General features: G+C 39.3%; 1 protein-coding gene across 8 annotated transcripts in view; it reads right to left on the bottom strand.

Annotated features, from left to right (window-relative positions):
- Nucleotides 1-22,600, bottom strand: part of SMARCAD1 (SWI/SNF-related, matrix-associated actin-dependent regulator of chromatin, subfamily a, containing DEAD/H box 1) — an 89,877-nt gene that overhangs the window by 46,574 nt on the left and 20,703 nt on the right. For all 8 annotated transcript variants that reach the window (XM_060416875.1, XM_012179672.5, XM_042251240.2 and 5 more), the window contains exons 3-5: nt 20,207-20,384; nt 5,649-5,820; nt 2,368-2,434 (exon numbers count right to left, since the gene is read on the bottom strand). In XM_060416875.1, the coding sequence (XP_060272858.1) occupies nt 2,368-2,434; nt 5,649-5,820; nt 20,207-20,384 (417 nt within the window). The remainder of the gene's footprint in view (nt 1-2,367; nt 2,435-5,648; nt 5,821-20,206; nt 20,385-22,600) is intronic.

The raw sequence follows: 22,600 nt of genomic DNA on the forward strand, positions 1-22,600 counted from the left end.
CCATGAAGTGATGGGACGGAATGCCATGATTTTAGTTTTCTGAATGCTGAGTTTTAAGCCAGCATTTTCGCTCTACTCTTTCACTTTCCTCAAGAGGCTCCTTAGTTCCTCTTTGCCTTCTGCCATAAGGGTGGTGTCATCTGCATATGTGAGGTTATTGATATTTCCCACAATCTTGATTTCAGCTTGTGCTTCATCCAGCCCAGCATTTTGCATGATACACTCTGCATATAAGCTAAATAAGCAGGATGACAATATACAGCCCTGACATACTCCTTCCCCAAGGTAGAACCAGTCTGTTGTTCCATATCCGGTTTTAACTGTTGCTTCTTGACCTGCACACAGACTTCTCAGGAGGCAGGTAAGCGGGTTTGGGATTCCCATCTCTTTAAGAATTTTCCAGTTTGTTGTGATCTACATAGTCAAAGGCTTTAGCGTAGTCAATAAAACAGATTTACTGGAATTCTTTTGCTTTCTCTATGATCCAACAGATGTTGGCAATTTGGTCTCTGAATCCTCTGCCTTTTCTAAATCCAGCTTGAGCATCTGGAAGTTCTTGGCTAGTGTACTGTTGAAGCCTCGCTTGGAGAATTTTGAGCATTACCTTGCTATCATGTGAGGTGAATGCAACTGTGAAGCAGTTTGAACAATCTATGGCATTGCCATTCTTTGGTATTGGAATGAAAACTGACCTTTTCCAGTTCTGCGGCCACAGATAAGTTCTCCAATTTTGCTACCATATTGAGTGTGGCACTTTCACAGCATCATCTTTTAGGATTTGAAATAGCTCAGCTGGAATTCCATCACTTCCACTAGCTACCTAAAGCTCACTTGACTTTTGACTCCAGGATATCTGGCTCTAGGTGAGTGATCACACCATCTTGATTATCTCGGTAGTGAAGATCTTTTTTGAACAGTTCTTCTGTGTATTCTTGCCACCTTTTCTTAATATCTTCTACTTCTGTTAGGTCCATATCATTTCTATCCTTTATTGTGCCCATCTCTGCATAACATGCCCCCTTTGTAATCTCTATTTTCTTGAAGAGATCTCTAGTTTTTTCCATTCTATTCTTTTCCTCTATTTCTTTGCACTGATCAGTTAGGAAAGCTTTCTTATCTCTCCCTGCTATTCTTTGGAACTCCACATTCAGATGGGTTTAGCTTTCCTTTCCTCCTTTGCTTCTCTTCTTTTCTCAGCTATTTGTAAGTCCTCCTCAGACAACTATTTTGCCTTTTGCATTTCTTTTTCTTGGGGATGGTTTTGATCACTGCCTCCTGTACAATGTCACGAACCTCCAATCCATAGTTCTTCAGGCACTCTATCAGATCTAATCCCTTGAATCTATTTGTCACTTCCACTGTATAATTGTAAGGGATTTGATTTAGATCATACCTGAATGGGCTAGTGGTTTTCCCTAGTTTATTTAAGTCTGAATTTGGCATTAGGAAGTTCATGATCTGAGCCACAGTCAGCTCCCGGTCTTGTTTTTGCTGACTGTGTAGAGTTTCTCCATCTTTGGCTGAAAAGAATATAATCAATCTGACTTTGGTACTGACCATCTGGTGATGTTTATGTGTAGAGAAACAATAAATTAATCCTACTGGTGTCACAGAGGAATATTATGGAGATATTTTGTAATTAGATAAATTTTGATTGTAATGACAAGTTATCCAAGATAAATGATCAAATGACTTTTCTTATAAATGCAAACCAAACTATATTTTGTACTCAAATGATTATATATAATATTTAGGCTTGCTTTCATTTCTTAAGTAGTTTATTTAGCAGTGGGATTACAGGTTAGTTTTACTTGCCTGGTACATACAAAAAAAAATTCTAGGCAGCATTTACTGAAAAAAATTGGAGGTGCTTATATAAAAGTATTTATTTGGTATTCTAAAACTGGACTATAGCATAGTACACGAAGGAATGCTGATTACAAGCTAGGATTTCCTTAAGTTCCTGACTCTCATTTAGAGAAGTAAAACTACAATGAATTAGAAAGGACACTTATTAAAGAACATATATCTCCCAAAACTTCACTGTTAAGATATTTGATCTGTAGAGGACAATCGAAATTACCAATGAAACTGTCCCCTCCCCTTTTTTGGGAGGGGGTAAAGAAAATGGAACCTAGAAAGTTCAGTTTCCAGGTAAGTAAGACCTCAAGTAAGTTAGTCAGTTAACCTTAACTTTCTTATTTTTTTAAACCTTCTTAATCTTCACTGTTTTCATCTAAAACCCCTGAAGCTATTAATACTTCCTAAGGTTCCTGTAAGAACTTATGAAGAAGCTTGGTAAACTGATGAGCAATAAAAATGAGAAGATATTATCTTCAACATGGCTTGAAACTAAGTCAGGCATACCTGCATCACCGAACATCAGCAAGGCAGCAGCAATTGCTCCATCCATAGTGCTTGTTGAGTCTATCAACTAACAAAATGAGAAAAGACTGCTTTAAAAATAATACTTTTAAGAATTATTTTACAAACTTACCAAATATTTAAATATATAAACCAATATATTAAACAGACAACAAGTAGAGAAATAGCTACATTAATAGCTTAAGTTCAGTAAGTCAGATGATAAATTTTCGGAATATCTGGTTTGTCTAAAAAGTCTAAATTTGTCTATCTTAAAATGTATTTAATAGATTTACTTATCACCATTATAAAAGAAAAAATAGAACACTATACTCAAGATTTTTGTTATTTTAATTGTAAGACTGGGCCCTGAAGTCTCAAAAACTTCCTATCTATGAGTGAGTCCAGGTACTGGGTGGGTGGGGGTGTGTGTGTGTGTGAGAGAGAGAGAAAGAGAAAGGGAGGGAAAGGAAGAGAGGGAGAGGGGAAGGAAAGACAGGCTCTGATAGGCATTTAAAATAAACTCTGGAATTATTTTTTAAATCTAGTACTCCTTGAGTGGGATAAAGGACTCTTGAAATATGCTCTATTTCTAAATTGCTAAAAATTAAATTGCTTCAATTTACTCAAGAACATATTAATATATGGCTTACATAATTCACACTTGCAGATTTCAGAACTCCCATACTTTTCTCTTGCCATACTTTCCTGTACTTCCAACGGGTTATTTGTTTTAAAAAGATCTTAATTTTTTAAATAAGCTATTTTTGTATTAAATTAAAAGCCTCAAAACAAAAAAATAATGCTCTTTTCTATACTAGTTTTCTTCCTCTTGGAGCCTCTGGTATCTTGTAAGCCTTTCCTCATTTTCAAAATAGACAAAGCATATTCTTATCAAGTGTAGGACTAAGTTTGTATTTCATAGCTCCTTGAATTATTTTATATGGGTCTAAAAGCCTCTGAAGAATAATTTATAAATGTTATCTTTAAATCTTTTAAAATGATGGGAGATCACTTGAAATCCAGACTACTTCCAGGGAGTGTGCTTTGCTTTGGAGCAAGTGTTATGCTAAATTCCCCAAATTTCAAATACTAGTGAAATAGACACACAAAGTTCATGCAGCAATTCAACTTTACCACTGTAATTATAAAATTAGAGATAAATGCTTCTATAGGGAATAAACCCCCTTGAACTACATGAAAAATTGGCACTCAAGCTAAAGTATTTTTAAACTGCGATTTATGTTGACTATTTTAATACTCCATCATGTTTATTCTGTTGGAAGTTCTTTCCAATACTTTCAGTGTTGCTACTAGTGGCTACATTCTTTCCTTCTTTTCCTATGGGGAAAAAACCGTCAGGAAGCAAGTAACACTACTTGCAGGGGAAAAGTAGACTCAATACCATTCAAGTTTCATTTAGCTAACAATAGGAAGGTTATCAGAATGATTTGGGAAAAAAGAAAGATTCATATTAAATATATCAGAGAACAAAGGAAATAATATAAACTTAAAAGAGTTCAAACTAGCAGGCCTAGATCACTTCTGTTTCAGACATGTTTCATTTGACTTGAATGGTATTTTTGGTTTTGTCTTTCTTTAAATTAGTTACTATAAAAAGGAATGAAATATGATACAACATGAATGAGCTTTAAAGCTGTATACTAAGTGCAGGAAGTCAGTTATAAAAGATCACATTGGGATTTTCCTGGTGGTCCAGGGGTTAAGACTGTGCTTCCATTGCAGGAGGCACTGGTTCAATCTCTCCTTGGGGAAACAAAGGTCCTAAATGCTTTATAATCAAAAAAGAGAAAAAAACACATATGGGGTATGTTCCCACTGACATGAAATGTCCAGAATAGGCCAATCTATAGAGACAGAGATTAGTGGTTGGCTAGGGAACGGAGATGGGGAGTGACTGGTAATAGGTACAAGGTTTCTTTCTGGAATGATTAAAATGTTTTAAAATTAGATTATAGTGATGGTTGTACACAAAGAAGGCAATGGCACCCCACTCCAGTACTCTTGCCTGGAAAATCCCATGGACGGACGAGCCTGGTAGGCTGCAGTCCATGGGGTTGCAAAGAGTCGGACACGACTGAGGGACTTCACTTTCACCTTTCACTTTCATGCATTGGAGAAGGAAATGGCAACCCACTCCAGTACTCTTGCCTGGAGAATCCCAGGGACGGGGGAGCCTGGTGGGCTGCCGTCTATGGAGTCACACAGAGTCGGACACGACTGAAGTGACTTAGCAGATGATTGTACAACTCTGTAAATATGCTAAAATCCAAAAAATCAGGTGATCTTTACAGATTTAAACTGTATCTCAATAAAGCTCTTAAGCTGATGATCAACACCAAATAAAAATTCAGTCTTTTATTTGAAAATCTGAATTATCTGATAAAAATAGGCTGTCACTGATTTCACATGGTCATATCTTACCAAAGAAGCAGCAGCTACCTCTCTTAAAAAGGGTATGTGCCAATATCCACCACTTCAAAGTTGCCTGCCTAGACCACAGAGATATGGTGCCGTCCATGCCTTAGCTGGGGAGAGTGATGCTAGGGATGGTGATGATAAAAAACAAAGGTGAAAAACCTATGAACCTGTAATTAAATGATTCCCCGAGGCTCATTCAAATACTAAGTGGCAGAGCTAGGGATAAACTATTTACTAATCTTCAGAGGTTTATTCTCTACCCACAACTTAATTGAACAGTAAGTTTTTATTTCCTCTTATAAAAAGAGACCTAGATAACTGTAACAGTAAAACTACAGCCACTTGTTTTGTTTCTATCGTTCAGTCAATATTTCTCAGCAAGGGTGCCACTGGCAGGACTCCTCTTCTGTTACACGAGAGTGTTCTCGGTATTGTAGCATGTTTAGCATCCCTGGTCACATGGCACTAAATGCGAAAAGCAACTCCTTGTCATTATGGGCAAACTAAGAAAAAAAGCCTCCGGACATTTCTATGTTTCTAGTGAGAAGAGGGTTATCCCCATTTCAGAACCATTCAAACTCAAAAAACTTCACAACCCACATGAGATACAGAGAAGATACAGATACGCTCAAGTTATTATATTACTTATAGGTGAATAAACCTCACCTACTGTAAGATTCAACAAGTAAATCTCTGGCATCTGCCTTTATTATTAAATTAATTTTCTTCAAATATAAGATATTTTTAGAAAAATGACTATCTACTGAATACAGCACTGGATACAGGAGACATTTTAAGCATCATTACAGCTGTAATAACCAATTACTAGAAAGGGGTCTAACCTTAAGTAAATCACTGTCACTTCTTTGCGGAAAAAGCTCCTTCAGGGTCTGAAGTTTAGCATCTTTAAGGTCCTCCAATTCCGAAAGGTCTTCCAGTTCTGAAATATCATTGTTGTTTCTAGCGGCCATGGTAGGAAGACCTTGGGACTCTTCATCTTCAGATGGCTCGGAACTAAAAGTATTTTCAGAGGGAAAAAACAGCATTTTAATGTATTACTAATGTTATCTCATTATAGTTGTACATAACTGTACATATAGAATACAATACATTTGCAGTTCTTTTCAATAATAAATGTAATCTGTATCTGTCAAAGATTAAAACAAGTTGTTTTTGTTTTTTCTATTTCAGTACACTGTGCATATAAATCTACATTCTGAAAGTCAGCATACTTTGAACATATTTCAAATTCTCTGGGCTAGGATAGAAAAGAACAGCAAAAACTTAAACCATTTCGTTAATATACTCATCCATTGCATACCTGCCTTCTCTTTCCTACTTTTTTCACCTGTGCCCTGAATAAAAGATGGGTGTTGACATGTCGTTCCTGAGAAATTATCATGCATACACTAATAAAAATATCAAAGGATTTTCACAGTCTACCTAGGTGATCAGAATCAGAGTGTTAAAATCAAAATGGTCCATTCAATATTAGACTGTCTACCAAGAACAAAATGTTTCTTTAGCAGACAGGGAGCATTTGTTTTACACAAGGCTTCATCCAACAGCGACTAACTTTAATCTCATTACATTTCAGTTCATATGTTTATTTTAAATAAAAGACACTATGAGCCAAATCTCATTCGTGTTTCTCCCAAACAATATAATTCATTTTGAAATTTTGATTTTCTACCACAGTAAGCATTCTGAAGATCAGAAAGCAGAAGTATAACAAATGGGTAGAAGTTACAGAGATCAGAGAAAGAAATATAGTCAAGTATATTCCTAGTGCCAGAGAATGCAGACTTTGCTATGCAACTAATTTTGTTTTTTGGACAGCTCTTTTAGACACATATCCAGGACCTGTATTTTAGTAACTTTCTCTTTACTTAGTTCAGCTGCACCTGGTGGGGTACCAGTTATGCCTAAGAATCTCCTGAAACATATAAACTGGACTGTGAAGGACCAGAAGTATATATTTTAACAAACTTCTGGGTTGACTTCTTGAATCTTGCTCTGAAAAACTGCTCTAAAGCAACAGGGTTAAATAAATCTCTTCCTTTAATGAAGACAATTACACATATCTCCTTTCCATTACACCCAGATTTCTCATTCCTTACACATTCAACTCTAAATTTTCACCCTGACTTACTACATTCACACTTCCTAACCTGGAAGTGTGGCTTTTGCCTCTGAGTTCACTGAGAAAATGAAGCTTTCACGTTGGAATCCTTTTACAATTTTCACACTGCATAACCACTTTAAATGTCCTTACTCTTCTGACCATCACACCCTTAAATTAGTGATCAGATTCATCACCATTCTGTGGGACAAACATGTATCTCTTGATGTAGGAAGTTTTCATGCTGACAGTGATCTTATTAAGCCTTCGATTTAACGTCCAATTTATAGGAGATAGAAAAGATAGAGGAATAAATTCAATACAATCACGAAGAAGCAACCAGAAAAGTCTATTTTGTCTGGAAGACTTGATTTCTTCAGTAAGTTAAAATGCTTTAAAAAGACAGGAGGGGAGAGTACTATTTTAAGATCAAAGGATACTTAATTAAGAGTCATGACACTCAAATGTTTCTTATTTGGATTCTGGTTTGAAAACCTAGCTACAAAACACAAGAACCTAAATATAAACTGGGAATTACACGATTTAGAGAACTGCTCACTGATAGTAGTATTTATGTAAGTGGGATATAGAACAAGTACTAAGGGGACGAGTGTTAGGTTATCTATTATTCACTGTAAAATACTTCAGCTAATAATAATAATCAAAAAATAATGCAACAGGAAAATAGTAACAATGTAGGTGGCATATATATGTTCATTATCTATTATTTTCCAATCTGACTAAAGCTTTAAAAAAAAAGAAAAAATCTACAAGAACAAGAATGACCACTGTGTGTTCTTTTATCTGGTCTCAAATCAAGTTATTTATTCCCTTCCATTTCCACACACACTCAGGACTAAGGGATTCCAGGCCTAATGCCTATAGGAATTAACTGTCTACTATCTTCTCCCCTGAATCTCTCTCTTTAACTGCTTCCCTCCAAGCCTATGTGTTCAAGATTGCATTTTTATTTCTTCGTATCTTTTATGGTGCTCAACTTACTGTTATATATCTTCTGCCCCATCGCCTCAGGGTAATTGTTCTAAGGGCAATAATATCCTCTATAAAGTCAAATGTGATTTAAAACAACAACAAAACCCCCAAATCTTTCATTAGTTATCTGTTCTTCTGTGGTCTCAAACACTGTTGTCTTTGAAAATGCAGCCCACCCGCAACCCTCACCATGGGTTCTGCAGTATTATTACTTCTGATTTTCCCTTTACCTCTTAGCCTGTCCTTAATCTGGGCTTCCCTGGTGGCTCAGAGGTTAAAGCTTCTGCCTCCAATGCGGGAGACCCGGGTTCGATGCCTGGGTCGGGAAGACCCCCTGGAGAAGGAAATGGCAATCCACTCCAGTATTCTTGCCTAGAGAATCCCATGGACGGAGAAGCCTAGTAGGTTACAGTCCACAGAGTTGCAAAGAGTGGGACACGACTGAGCAACTTCAACTTCACCTTCAATCTGTATAGAAGGTTTTCTTTTTTTACCTTTTTTAATGCCAGTATTATCTAGGATTCCAAGGTGGAATCAAGAGCGTAGGGAGAAATGTCAATAACCTCAGATATGCAGATGACACCACCCTTATGGCAGAAAGTAAAGAAGAACTAAAGAGCCTCTTGATGAAAGTGAATGAGGAGAGTGAAAAAGTTGGCTTAAAGCTCAACATTCAGAAAACTAAGATCATGACGTCTAGTCTCATCACTTCATGGCAAATAAATGGGGAAACAGTGGAAACAGCATCTGACTTTATTTTTTCAGGCTCCAAAGTCACTGCAGATGGTGACTGCAGCCATGAAATTAAAAGACGCTTACTCCTTGGAAAAGAAGTTATGACCAACCTAGACAGCATATTAAAAAGTAGAGACATTACTCTGTCAACAAAGGTGTGTCCAGTCAAAGCTATGGTTTTTCCAGTAGTCATGTATGATGTGAGAATTGGACTATAAAGAAAGTTGAGTGCCGAAGAATTGTTTCTTTTGAACTGTGGTGTTGGAGAAAACTCTTGAGAGTCCCTTGGACTGCAAGGAGATCCAACCAGTCCATCCTAAAGGAGATCAGTCCTGAGTGATCACTGGAAGGACTGATGTTGAAGCTGAAATTCCAACACTTTGGCCACCTGATGCGAAGAGCTAACTCATTAGAAAAGACCCTGATGCTGGGAAAGATTGAGGGCATGAGAAGAAGGGGACAATAGAGGATGAGATGGTGGGATGGCACCATCAACTCAATGGACTTGGATTTGGGTAGACTCCGGCAGTTGGTGATGGACAGGGAGGCCTGGGGTGCTGCAGTTCATGGGGTCGCAAAGATCCTACTGAGAGACGGAACTGACTGATTACCTAGGATTCTACCTTCAGCTCTTTATTATCTATTGATGTTCCCTGGGAGACTTCCACCAATTGTAGCTTTAAGCCTACTATCTCTATCAGTTTAGTTCAGTCTCTCAGTCGTATCCAACTCTTTGCGACCCCATGAACCACAGCACGCCTGGCATCCCTGTCCATCACCAACCCCAGAGTTTACGCAAACATATGTCCATTGATTGGTGATGCCATCCAGCCATCTCATGCTCTGTCGTCCCCTTCTCCCTCCTTAAATCTTTCCCAGCATCAGGCTCTTTTCAAATAGGTCAGCTCTTTGCATCAGGTGGCCAAAGTATTGAAGTTTCAGCTTCAACATCAGTCCTTCCAAAGAATATTCACGACTGATTTCCTTTAGGACAGACTGGTTGGATCTCCTTGCACTGCAAGAAAATCTCAGAGAGTCTTCCTCAATATCATAATTCAAAAGCATCAATTCTTTGGCACTCAGCATTCTTTATATTCCAACTCTCACATCCATATATGACTATTGGAAAAACCACAGCCTTGACTAGATGGACTTTTGTTGGCAAAGTAATGTCTCAGCCTTTTAGTATGCTGTCTAGGTTGGTCTTAACTTTTCTTCCAAGGAGTAAGCGTCTTTTAATTTCATGGCTGCAGTCATCATCTGCAGTGATTTTGGAGCCCCCTAAAATAAATTCTGACACTGTTTCCCCATCTATTTGCCATGAAGTGATGGGACTGGATGCCATGATCTTAGTTTTCTGAATGTTGAGCTTTAAGCCAACGTTTTTACTCTCCTCTTTCACTTTTATCAAAAGGTTCTTTAGTTCTTTGCTTTCTGCCATAAGGGTGGTGTCATCTGCATATCTGAGGTTACTGATATTTCTCCCTGGCAATCTTGATTCCAGCTTGTGCTTCATCCAGCCTAGCCTTTCTCATTATGTACTCTGAATATAATTTAAATAAGCAGGGTGACAATACACAGTCTTGACATACTTTTTTTCCAATTTGGAACCAGTCCATTGTTCCATATCCAGTTTTAACTGTTGCTTCTTGATCTGCATACAGATTTCTCAAGAGGCAGGTCAGGTGGTCTGGTATTCCCCATCTCTTTCAGAATTTTCCAGTTTATTGTGATTCACAAAGTCAAAGGCTTTGGCATAATCAATAAAGCAGAAATAGATGTTTCTTGGAACTCTCTTGTGTTTTCGATGATCCAGCAGATGTTGGCAATTTGATCTCTGGTTCCTCTGCCTTTTCTAAAACCAGCTTGAACATCAGGAAGTTCACAGTTCATGTATTTCTGAAGCCTGGCTTAGAGAATTTTGAGCATTACTTTACTAGCATGTGAGATGAGTGCAATTGTGCAGTAGTTTGAGCATTCTTTAGGATTGCCTTTCTTTGGGATTGGAATGAAAACTGACCTTTTCCAGTCCTGTGGCCACTGCTGAGTTTTCCAAATTTGCTGGCATATTGAGTGCAGCACTCTCACAGCATCACCTTTTAGGATATGAAACTGCTCAACTGGAATTCCATCACCGCCACCAGTTTTGTTCATAGTGATGCTTCCTAAGGCCCACTTGACTTCAAATTCCAGGATGTCTGGCTCTAGGTGAGTGATCACACCATCGTCATTATCTGGGTTGTAAAGATCTTTTTGTACACATCTTTTGTGTATTGTTGCCACCTCTTCTTAATATCTTCTGCTTCTGTTAGCTGCATACCATTTCTGTCCTTCATTGAGCACATCTTTGCATGAAATGTTCCCTTGGTATCTCTAATTTTCTTGAAAAGATCTCTAATCTTTCCCATTCTATTGTTCCTTTATTTCTTTGCACTGATCACCAAGGAAGGCTTTCTTATCTCTCCTTACTATTCTTTGGAACTCTGCATTCAAATGGGTATATCTTTCCTTTCCTCTTTGCTTTTCGCTTCTCTTCCTTTATAGCTCTTCTTTTACAGGCCTCCTCAGACAGCCATTTTACTTTTTTGCATTTGTTTTTCTTGGGGATGGTCTTGAACCCAGTCTCCTGTACAATGTAAGGAACCTCTGTAGTTCATCAGGCTCTCTGTCTATCATATCTAGTCCCTTAAAACCCACAGGTCCACCCATGAACAGAAAACTGCATTAAAGATTTACTGAACATGGCCCCACCCATCAGAAAAAGACCCATTTTCCTCCTCAGTCAGTCTCTCCCATCAGGAAGCTTCCATAAGCCTCTTATCCTTCTCCAGATGAAGGCAGAAAGACTGAAAACCACAATCACAGAAAACTAACCAATCTAATCACATGGACCACATCCTTGTCTAACTCAATGAAACTATGAGCCATGTCACCCAAGATGGACAGGTCATGGTGGAAAGTGCTAATAAAATGTGGTCCACAGGAGAAGGGAATGGCAAACCACTTCTGTATTCTTGCCTTGAGAACCTCATGAATAGGGGGTTCTCAAAAAGGTAGGACACTGAAAGATGAACTCCCCAGGTCGGTAGGTGCCCAACATGCTGCTAGATATCAGTGAAGAAATAACTCCAGAACGAATGAAGAAACGGAGCCAAAGCAAAAACAATACCCAGTTGTGGATGTAACTGGTGATGGAAGCAAGGTCCCATGCTGTAAAGAGCAACACTGCATAGGAACCTGGAATGTTAGGTTCATGAATCACGGCAAATTGGAAGTGGTCAAACAGGAGATGACAAGAGTGAACACTGACATTTTAGGAATCAGCGAACTAAAATGGACTGGAATGGGTGAATTTAACTCATGACCATTATATCTACTACTGTGGGCAAGAATCCCTTAAAAGAAATGGAGTAGCCATCATAGTCAACGAGTCTGAAATGCAGTACTTGGATGCAATCTCAAAAACAACAGAATGAGCTCTGTTCGTTTCCAAGGCAAACCATTCAGTATCACAGCAATCCAAGTCTATGCCCTGACCAGTAATGCTGAAGAACTAAAGTTGAATGGTTCTATAAAGACCTTCAAGACCTTCTAGAACTAACACCCCCAAAACATGTCCTTTCCATTATGCAAAAGTAGGAAATCAAGAAATACCTAGAGTAACACCAGGCAAATTTGGCCTTGGAGTACAGACTGAAGCAGGTCAAAGGCCAATAGAGTTTTGCCGAGAATGCACTAGTCATAGCAAACACCCTCTTCCAACAACACAAGAGAAGACTCTACACGTGGACATCACCAGATGGTCAACACTGAAATCAGGTTGATTATACTCTTTGCAGCCAAAGATGGAGAAGCTCTACACAGTCAGCAAAAGCAAGACCAGGAGCTGACTATGGCTCAGATCATGAACTCCTTATTGCCAAATTAGATTTAAATTGAATAAACTAGGGAAAACCACTAGACCATTCAGATATAACCTAAATCACATCCCTTATGATTACACAGTAGAAGTGACAAATAGATTTAAGGGACTAGATCTGATAGAATGCCTGATGAACTATGGACGGAGGTTAGCAACACTGTACAGGAGACAGGGAGCAAAACCATTCCTAAGAAATAAAATTATCTCTATCTGAGGTTCTCAAAAGAGAGGCAATTTTGCCCTCAGAGGACATGTGGCAGTGGCTGAAGACATTTTTGACTGTCTTGCCTAGGGAGGTGCTACTGGCATTTAACTGGTTCAGTTCAGTTCAGTACAGTCGCTCAGTCGTGTCCAACTCTTTGCGACCCCATGAATTGCAGCACGCCAGGCCTCCCTGTCCATCACCATCTCCTGGAGTTCACTCAGACTCACGTCCATCGAGTCCATGGTGCCATCCAGCCATCTCATCCTCCGGCGTCCCCTTCTCCTCCTGCCCCCAATCCCTCCCAGCATCAGAGTCTTTTCCAATGAGTCAACTCTTTGCATGAGGTGGCCAAAGTACTGGAGTTTCAGCTTCAGCATCATTCCTCCCAAAGAAATCCCAGGGTTGATCTCCTTCAGAATGGACTGGTTGGATCTCCTTGCAGTCCAAGGGACTCTCAAGAGTCTTCTCCAACATCACAGTTCAAAAGCATCAATTCTTCGGCGCTCTGCCTCCTTCACAGTCCAACTCTTACATCCATACATGACCACAGGAAAAACATAGCCTTGACTAGACGGACCTTAGTCGGCAAAGTAATGTCTCTGCCTTTGAATATACTATCTAGGTTGGTCATAACTTTTCTTCCAAGGAGTAAGCGTCTTTTAATTTCATGGCTGTAATCACCATCTGCAGTGATTTTGGAGTCCCAAAAAATAAGGTCTGACACTGTTTCCACTGTTTCCCCATCTATTTCCCATGAAGTGATGGGACCTGATGCCATGATCTTCCTTTTCTGAATGTTGAACTTTAAGCCAACTTTTTCGCTCTCCTTTTCACTTTCATCAAGAGGCTTTTAGCTCCTCTTCACTTTCTGCCATAAGGGTGGTGTCATCTGCATATCTGAGGTGATTGATATTTCTCCCGGCAATCTTGATTCCAGTTTGTGTTTCTTTCAGTTCAGCGTTTCTCATGATGTACTCTGCATATAAGTTAAATAAGCAGGTGACAATATACAACCTTGATGTACTCCTTTTCCTATTTGGAACCAGTCTGTTGTTCCACGTCCAGTTCTAACTGTTGCTTCTTCAAGTGCATACAGATTTCTCATGAGGCGGGTCAGATGGTTTTGTATTCCCATCTCTTTCAGAATTTTCCACAGTTTATTGTGATCCACACAGTCAAAGGCTTTGGCATAGTCAATAAAGCAGAAATAGATGTTTTTCTCGAACTCTCTTGCTTTTCCATGGTCCAGCGGATGTTGGCAATTTGATCTCTGGTTCCTCTGCCTTTTCTAAAACCAGCTTGAACATGAGGAAGTTCACGGTTCACGTATTGCTGAAGCTTGGCTTGGAGAATTTTGAGCATTACTTTACTAGCATGTGAGATGAGTGCAATTGTGCGGTAGTTTGAGCATTCTTTGGCATTGCCTTTCTTTGGGATTGGAATGAAAACTGACCTTTTCCAGTCCTGTGGCCACTGCTGAGTTTTCCATATACTGGTAGAGGTCAGGGATTCTGTTAAACATTCTACAACATACAGAGCAGCCCCTCATAACACAGAACTCCCTGGCCCAAAATGTCAGCGGTGTCAAGGTTAAGAAACCCTAATAATTAAAAAGGCCCATGCATTGATTCTAACTGACTGTAACTATGGAAAGCAGTGTTGTGAAAACAATAGGGATTTTTATGAGCTGACATGATTTCCAGGATATATATACATATTTCTAAGTTAATAAATCTCATCTATGACAGAGGATGAGATGGTTGGATGGCATCACCGACTCAAAGGATATGAGTTTGAGCAAAGCCCAGGAGTTGGTGGACAGGGAAGCCTGGCGTGCTGCAGTCCATGGGATCACAGTCGAACATGACTGAGAGACTGAACTGAAGTTAATAAAACAAAGAATAAATGTACACATACAAAATGAAAGAAAGAAATGAAGTGGCTCAGTCGTGCCCGACTCTTTGTGACCCCATGGACAGTAGCCTGCACCAAGCTCCTCCATCATGGGATTTTCTAGGCAAGAGTACTGGAGTGGGTTGCTGTTTCCGTCTCCAGGGAATCTTCCCGATCCAGGGATCGAACCCAGGTCTCCTGCATTGTAGACAGACGCTTTACCGTCTGAACCACCAGGGGAAGTCCCATACACACACATTATTTATTCATACACAGCACAAGATATAGAGTGCTTGCTTCTGTGCAGCAAAGAAGAAAGAAAAGACACATGAAAGAAAAACAAAGTATGACAAAAAACTACCTGGTTAGTTCTGAGGTGGGAGGAGGAAGAGCCTGGTAGGAGAAGGGACAGGAAGTTACTACTTCTCTGTGCTTAGACACTCAGTCAAGTCCAACTTTTTGCAAACCCACGGACTGCAGCCTGCCAGGCTCCTCTGTCCGTGGGATTTTCCAGGCAAGAATACTGGAGTGGGTTGCCATTTCCTACTTCAATTGTTCTCTAGAGTTTTGATTTTTCGAACCATGTCAATATTTTAAATATTTGAAGGTAAAAATTTTTTTAAAAGGGACAAGGGAAAAAAAACCCTAAAAGGAATACAAACAAAAATTAACATAATGAACTACACTTGAAGTGAATAACAAAGAAAATTTTCAATAAATAATCTAAGTACTGTAACCATCCTTCACCTAAAGACAACATAAAACTTATGAACAAATCTTAGACTCTTAGTGGGCTTTACAGTCAAGCAGTATGACAACAGCAATTCTGAAACTATTATACGTACACTGGGTGACAACAAATTAGCAAATATAATGATACTGGTGGAAGCAGAGGTCTCACTATCAGAGAAGGAAATACAAAGGAGAGGCAAGGAAGAGTCTTACAGTATTAGGTCAGAATAAAATATATTATCACAAACTTACGATTTTAAAAGCAACAACAACAAAAACCCCACAACATTCTCTCTCATATCCTAGCCCATTCTTGCTCAAAGGGCAATGACAATCCTGTTTCACCCAACAGCAAAGAAAGAACACACCTCATTCCCAGATTTCCAAATGCCATTCCTTTAAAAAGGTGCTACTTGAAGAAATGGCAAATTCTAATTTCAGGCTTGAGAATTCAACTTTAGCCCATCCATTAGGAGAGATGAAAAGAACAAACAAAACTCTACAGAGAGAAGGGTAAACTCTCTTATGCATTGTTGAAGAACTGATAAACTGATCTATGGTATCAGTTCAGTTTAGTTGCTCAGTTGTTTCCAACTCTTTGTAACCCCATGGACTGCAGCACACCAGGCTTCCTTGTCCATCAACAACTTCCGGAGCTTGCTCAAAGTGATGTCCATCAAGTCAGTGATGCCATCCAACCATCTCATCCTCTGTCATGGCTTTCTCCTCCTGCCTTTGATCTTTCCCAGCATCAGAGTCTCTTCCAATGAATCAGTTCTTCACATCAGGCGGCCAAAGTACTGGAGCTTCAGCATCAATCCTTCCAATGCATATTCAGGACTCATTACCTTTAGGATTGACTGGTTTGATCTTCTTGCAGTCCAAGGGACTCTCAAGAGTCTTCTCAACACCACACTTCAAAAGCATCAATTCTTGGGTGCATTAGGGGTGTAGAAATTGAAAAAATCAAAGTGTCAGTTGCTCAGTCATGTTTGACTCTTTGCAATCCCAGTGGACTGTAGTCTGCCAGGCTCCTCTGTCCATGGGATTCTCCAGACAAGAATATTGGAGTGGGGTGCCATTTCCTTCTTCGAGGGATCTTACTGACCCAGGAATCGAACCTGGGTCTCTCACATTGCAGGCAGATTCTTTCCTGTCTGAGCCACAGGGAAGCCATGTAGAAAGTGATAGACATCCTAAAAAACCTGGTTTATTACTGTCACAATTAACGAAAATTATGGGAATCAAAAAAAAAAGGCTGAGATAATTTCAGATTGAACCAGACTAAAGACACATGATGAACTAAACCCAGTGCATGATGCTGAAGAAAATTTTACTATAGAGTAGCACTCAAAATATGATTCATGGACTAACCACTTTCCTTGAAATCAAACTATCTGTTATCTGTCCATCAAAAGATAAGGAACTTAAACCAGAGGGAGAAACAACTACATTACTAAGCACAAAGCTTCGTTCAGCTGATTGTTTTTTTTCATTACAAGACATTCTTGGTGGAGGAATAAGTACGTCAATTTACATTTAAGGGGAAACAGGTTTGATCCTTGGTGCAGGAAGAACCCACGTAACGTAGGACAGCTGAGCTCATGCACCACAACTACTGAGCCTGTGCTCTATAGCCTGTGAGCTGCAATCACTGAAGCCTGAGTGCCCAGAGCCCATGTTTCGCAACAAGAGAAATCAATGCAATGAGAAGCCTGAGCACTACAACTGGAGTAGTCCCCACTCACTGTAACTAGAGAAAGTCCAGTGCAGTGATAAAAAAATAAATAAAAATACAATAATTCTCATTGTTATTATATGAAAATGAAGTCGCTCAATCATGTCCAACTCTTTGCGACCCTGTGGACTGTAGCCCACCAGGCTCCTCTGTTCATGGGATTCTCCAGGCAAGAATACTGGAGTGGGGTGCCATTTCCTTCTCCAGGGTATCTTCCCGACCCAGGGATCGAACCCAGGTCTCCTGCATTGCAAGGCAGACGCTTTAACCTCTGAGCCACCAGGGAAGTCCTTATTATAAGGTGACAAGCAAATGTGGGAAAATGTTAACAAAGGATGAATCTTTTTAAAAGGATTGTGGAAACTGGTTTTTCTTGTAATTTTTCTATGAATTTAAATTCTTTTCAAAATAAAAAGTAAAATTTGGAGTGCTAATGTAGCAAATTTCCTCAGGATCTACCACATAGGATCATCATTGTTTTTTATTTCAGAGTAAAATTCAGGACAAAGGCATGTTCACTTAAGCTTATGTATAAAAGGAAATTCATTTTAAGAGGAAATCCTCATCTTAGCAGAGGACAGTCTTGATCTCTTGCATCACACTTTCCTCACTTAGCCTCTCATCACACAACCTTTTGAGTTTTACCTCAATGACTGCTCCTTCTTAGAATCTTCTATAAGTTTCTTCTCATGTTGCTCCATTCCTAAAATCAAGAGCTCCCCTGGCCTAAGTCCTCCAACGAAGGCATTGTCTATTTTCCAGCTATACTACAGTGTCTCTTAGTGATTTTATCTAATCATGTATCTTTTAATATCAAGGACCTACAATGCAGGAGACCCAGGTTCTATCCCTGGGTCAGGCAGATCCCCTGGAGAAAGGAATGACAACTCACTCCGGTATTCTTGCCTGGAGAATTTCAAGGACACAGGAGCCTGGCGGGCTGTAGTTCATGGGGTCACAAAGAGTCAGATATAACTGAGCGACTAACACTGCAGTTTTCATCCTGACAACACCTAAATTTAGATGTGGAACCTAAACCTCTCTCCAGAACCTAATGATAGAAATCTAATTGCCTACCTGACACGTCCACTTAGATGTCCAAGACTTAATTGCCAATCTTTCCTTCTAACGCTGTTCTCTATCATACTCAAGACAGTACTCCTTATCCCAGTTACTGTTAACTCCATCCTTCCAGTTGCCCAGGTCAAATTATCTTAGGGTCATCTGTATTCCCTTCTCTCCCATTCCATTTGCAATCCATCAATAAAGCCTCTCTGCTCTATCTTAAGAGTATATCCAGAATCTAACTACTTCTTATTCACTCCCACAGGTACTAGAATGGTCTAAGCTTCCATCCTTTTTTTTTTTTTTTTTTTTTTGCCTTGGTTATTACAAAAGTATTCATGATTCTACTACCACTTCCCTATACCCTTAAAGACTTTTAAACATATTAATCAGGTCATTTTACTCCTCTGCTCCGTATGATCCTTTAGCTCCTTTTATTCTCATTCAGAATAAAAGCCAAATAGCCTATGGGCTTATTAACTTGATAAAGTCCTTTCCCTATTCTACTCCTCACCTTGTGACCTTAGGTCCTTCACTTTCTGGCATTAGCCCCAGTCAGTCAGTTTAGTTCACTCAGTTGTGTCCAACTCTTTGCAACCCTATGGTCTGCAGCATGCCAGGCCTCCCTGTCCATCACCAACTCCTGGAGTCTACTCAAACTCATGTTCATTGAGTCAGTGATTGTCATCCAACCATCCCATCCTCTGTCGACCCCTTCTCCTCCCGCCCTTAATCTTTCCCAGCATCAGGGTCTTTTCAAATGAGTCAGTTCTTCGCATCATGTGGCCAAAGTATTAGAGTTTCAGCTTAAGCATCAGTCCTTCCAATGAACATCCAAGACTGATCTCCTTTAGGATGGACTAGTTGGATCTCCCTGCAGTCCAAGGGACTCTCAAGAGTCTTTTCCTAAACCACAGTTCAAAAGCATCAATTCTTCGGCCCTCAGCTTTCTTTATAGTCCAACTCTCACATCCATACATGACTACTGGAAAAACCATAGCTTTGACTAGATGGACCTTTGTTGGGAAAGCAATGTCTCTGTTTTTTAGTATGCTGTCTAGGTTAGTCACAGCTTTTCTTCCAAGAAGCAAGCGTCTTTTAAATTTCATGGCTGCAGTCACCATCTGCAGTGATTTTGGAGCCCAAGAAAATAAAGTCACTGTTTCCCCATCTATCTGCCATGATGATGGAACCTACTTCTTTCTCCCTAAACAGGCATAACACCACTAAAGGTCACTAAGCAGGATATTCCTAATGCCCCTCCCAGCATATTCACATCTCCACTCAAGCAACATCTTCTTAATGAAGTCTTTTCCAACCATGTACTCTACCCTTGGCCCTTAACCCTGGCCCCAAATCCTGTATCCCCTCTCCCTCGCCTTTGCCCATCAGATTTATTATTTGGCATATTGCATTTTTTATTTACTTACTACATTTCTATCTATCACACAAGCACTGTACTAGCTCACTGAATGTGTCCCCAAAATGTCCAAAAATGTCAGATTCAAGAACAAATCAGGAAGTAGTTACAAATGATCAAAGGTACTTGTTAAAATAAATTCCCTATCTATGGAGAATGAAAAGATTAAATATTTACTCTAAGTGAACTTTTTTCCTGAAAATCAGAACCGAGGGAATTCCCTGGTGGTCCATTAGTTAGGATTCAGTGCTTTTACTGCCGTGTCCTGGGCTCAATCCCTGGTTCAGGAACTAAGAACCCACAAGCCAACTTGTGAGGTCAAAATAATAATAATAATAATAATAATAATAGAGAAAATCAGTCCAGAATCAATCTCTCTCACACACATACACATAAACATATACATACACACACACATGTGTTTACGTCTCTACGTTAGGAAAAAATGACTATGATGCAGTCAGGAAAAGGAAAAAAGTGGGGTGGAAATTATCAAAAATTTTCAACATAAGTCAACTTTAAAAAAAAAGGGGGGGTTATACATGCAAATATAATGAACCTATTAAGTTGCTTACACTATAATCACTGTGTCTTTGTTGAATTTTTTCTCTTGAACTGTACTGGAGCAATTTGGGGAAATAACATCTTCACTATCAGAAGACAAATCAATGTATTGAATCCCTCTTTGATTCTTGAAATATGATATACTTGCTTTTCTGTCATTTTCTGGAGTTTCTGGAACACTAGAATCTTCTGCAAAAGACAAAAAGCAGAAAGGCATTTTGAGCAACCTGAAAATAAGACAAATTTTGTTTGTGCAAATCTGTCTTAACACAATCACGTGCCAAAAATCTTTAGCTTCATTCATGTTTCCATATTAAACCAAACCTCCTAATTTTCAAAGAAAAAATTAATAGTTAACCAGGGCTGGTATTAAATGATTTTGCACTTCAGAGGTTACTTACTAGCAAGACCTTAGTGGACACTGCAAAATAGCGGTTTGTATATTTCAACCCTCTTTTCTCTGTGCTTTTGTTTCCTAGTACTCAATTCTTACCTAAAAGAACATGGACACTAGAGCCCAAAAGACTTGAATTTCAATCCCATCTCTCAGTCAAGTTACTTAATCTAAGTCTCAGTGTCCTCTATAAAAGAGAGATGCTAATAATCACAGGATTAATGTGCACATAAAATTAGAAGATATATATTAAGAATTTAATTTAGAAATTGGCACACTGTTAATATCCAACACACATTAGCTCTTATGCAAATATTGGTGTTATGGGCCAAATTGTATCTGTGAAGTCGCTCAGTCGTGTCTGACTCTTTGAGACCCCATGGACTGTAGCTTATCAGGCTCCTCTGTGCATGGGATTTTCCAGGTAAGAGTGCTGGAGCGGATTGCCATTTCCTTCTCCAGGGGATCTACCTGACCCAGGAATCGAACCCGGGTCTCCCGCACTGCAGGCAGACGCTTTACCATCTGAGCCACCAGAGAATATTATGTCCAAAAATTATGTCCCCTCCAAAATTCCTATGCTAAAGTTCCAACCCCCATCACCTCAAAATGTAACATATTTAGAGACAGGTCCTTCATAGAAGTGACCAAGTTAAAATGAGTCAGTTAGGTTAGTAAACTAATCCAAAATGACTTGATGTTCTTAGAAACCAAGGATGTGTGTGCATGGGGGAAAGGCAATGTGGGCACACAGGGAGGAGGAGGCTGAGGAGAAAGGCCTTCACAAGAAACCAAACCCACCGACACCTTGATCTTGGACTTCTAGCCTCTAGATATGGGAGAAAATAAGTCCGCTTTTTATGTCACTCAGTCTGTGTTATTTCGTTATGGCAGCCCTCACTAATAAAGTCCGGAGAAGGCAATGGCAACCCACTCCAGTGTTCTTGCCTTGAGAATCCCAGGGACAGGGTGGGGTCTGGAGGTCTGCCGTCTATGGGGTCATACAGAGTCGGACATGACTGAAGCGACTTAGCAGCAGCAGCAGCAGCACTAATAAAGTCAGCATCACTTGTTATCCAAAGCAGGTGAGTATAATATTCTATTGCAGTCTCCTCTCTCCAAGGGCTGAGTTTCAAAATTATTCTCCCTTATATACAGGAGGAGGAATTCCTGATTTAAGGAATTCCTATTAAAGTGTTCAGTGTCTTGGTTTAGTGAATACAGTTGTCCTGCATTATCTGTGAGGTTTAGGGAGACTGGTTCCAGGACTTCCCTGCCCACTCCCAAAATGGGGGAATGTTCAAGTCCCTTAAATAAAATGGTCCTGTATTTTCATATAACATATGCACACAGCTGTATTACTTATAATACCTGATTCATGTAAATTCTATGTAAAGAGTTGTAAATACACACGTGAAAGTTACATAAAAGGTTGCAGTGTGTATGTGGCAAATTTGTTTTGCTACTTAGAACTTCCTGGAATTTTTCTTTCTGAATATTTCCATTGTAGCTGATCTGTAGATGAGAACCCATAGATACGAGAGCCAATTAATGATACATTTTAAAAAGGAATGATCACATGAATTTTAATTAAAAAGTACCAATTTAAAAAACAAAAGCTACCATTAGCCACTATTCAGTATCAAGTCCAGAAGTGAAACACATTTTCAATACTTAACAATAACCCCAATGGGACATTATATCATCATTTTATAGACTAAGATTCAGAGGAAGCAACTTGTCCAAAGTCATACAAGGGAAAGTATCAGACCTAAAATCCAAGACCCAGAGTCTAAATCCTGGTACGCTAAAACTCTTGACCTTCCCACAATTAACTGTCATAAAATAATAGCAATCACTATCATAAGGCTCCTGAGTCATATTTGTAAATAACATTAACCAAGGCTTACATAACCAATCTCTTAGAGGACACAAAAAAACATTTTTCTTCCTGCAATGAAGTCCTAGCAACATTACTGAAAAGCAAATCACAAAACTGTTCAAACAGAAC

The sequence above is a fragment of the Ovis aries genome, chromosome 6 (assembly GCF_016772045.2).
Source record: "Ovis aries strain OAR_USU_Benz2616 breed Rambouillet chromosome 6, ARS-UI_Ramb_v3.0, whole genome shotgun sequence".
NCBI lineage: Eukaryota > Metazoa > Chordata > Mammalia > Artiodactyla > Bovidae > Ovis > Ovis aries.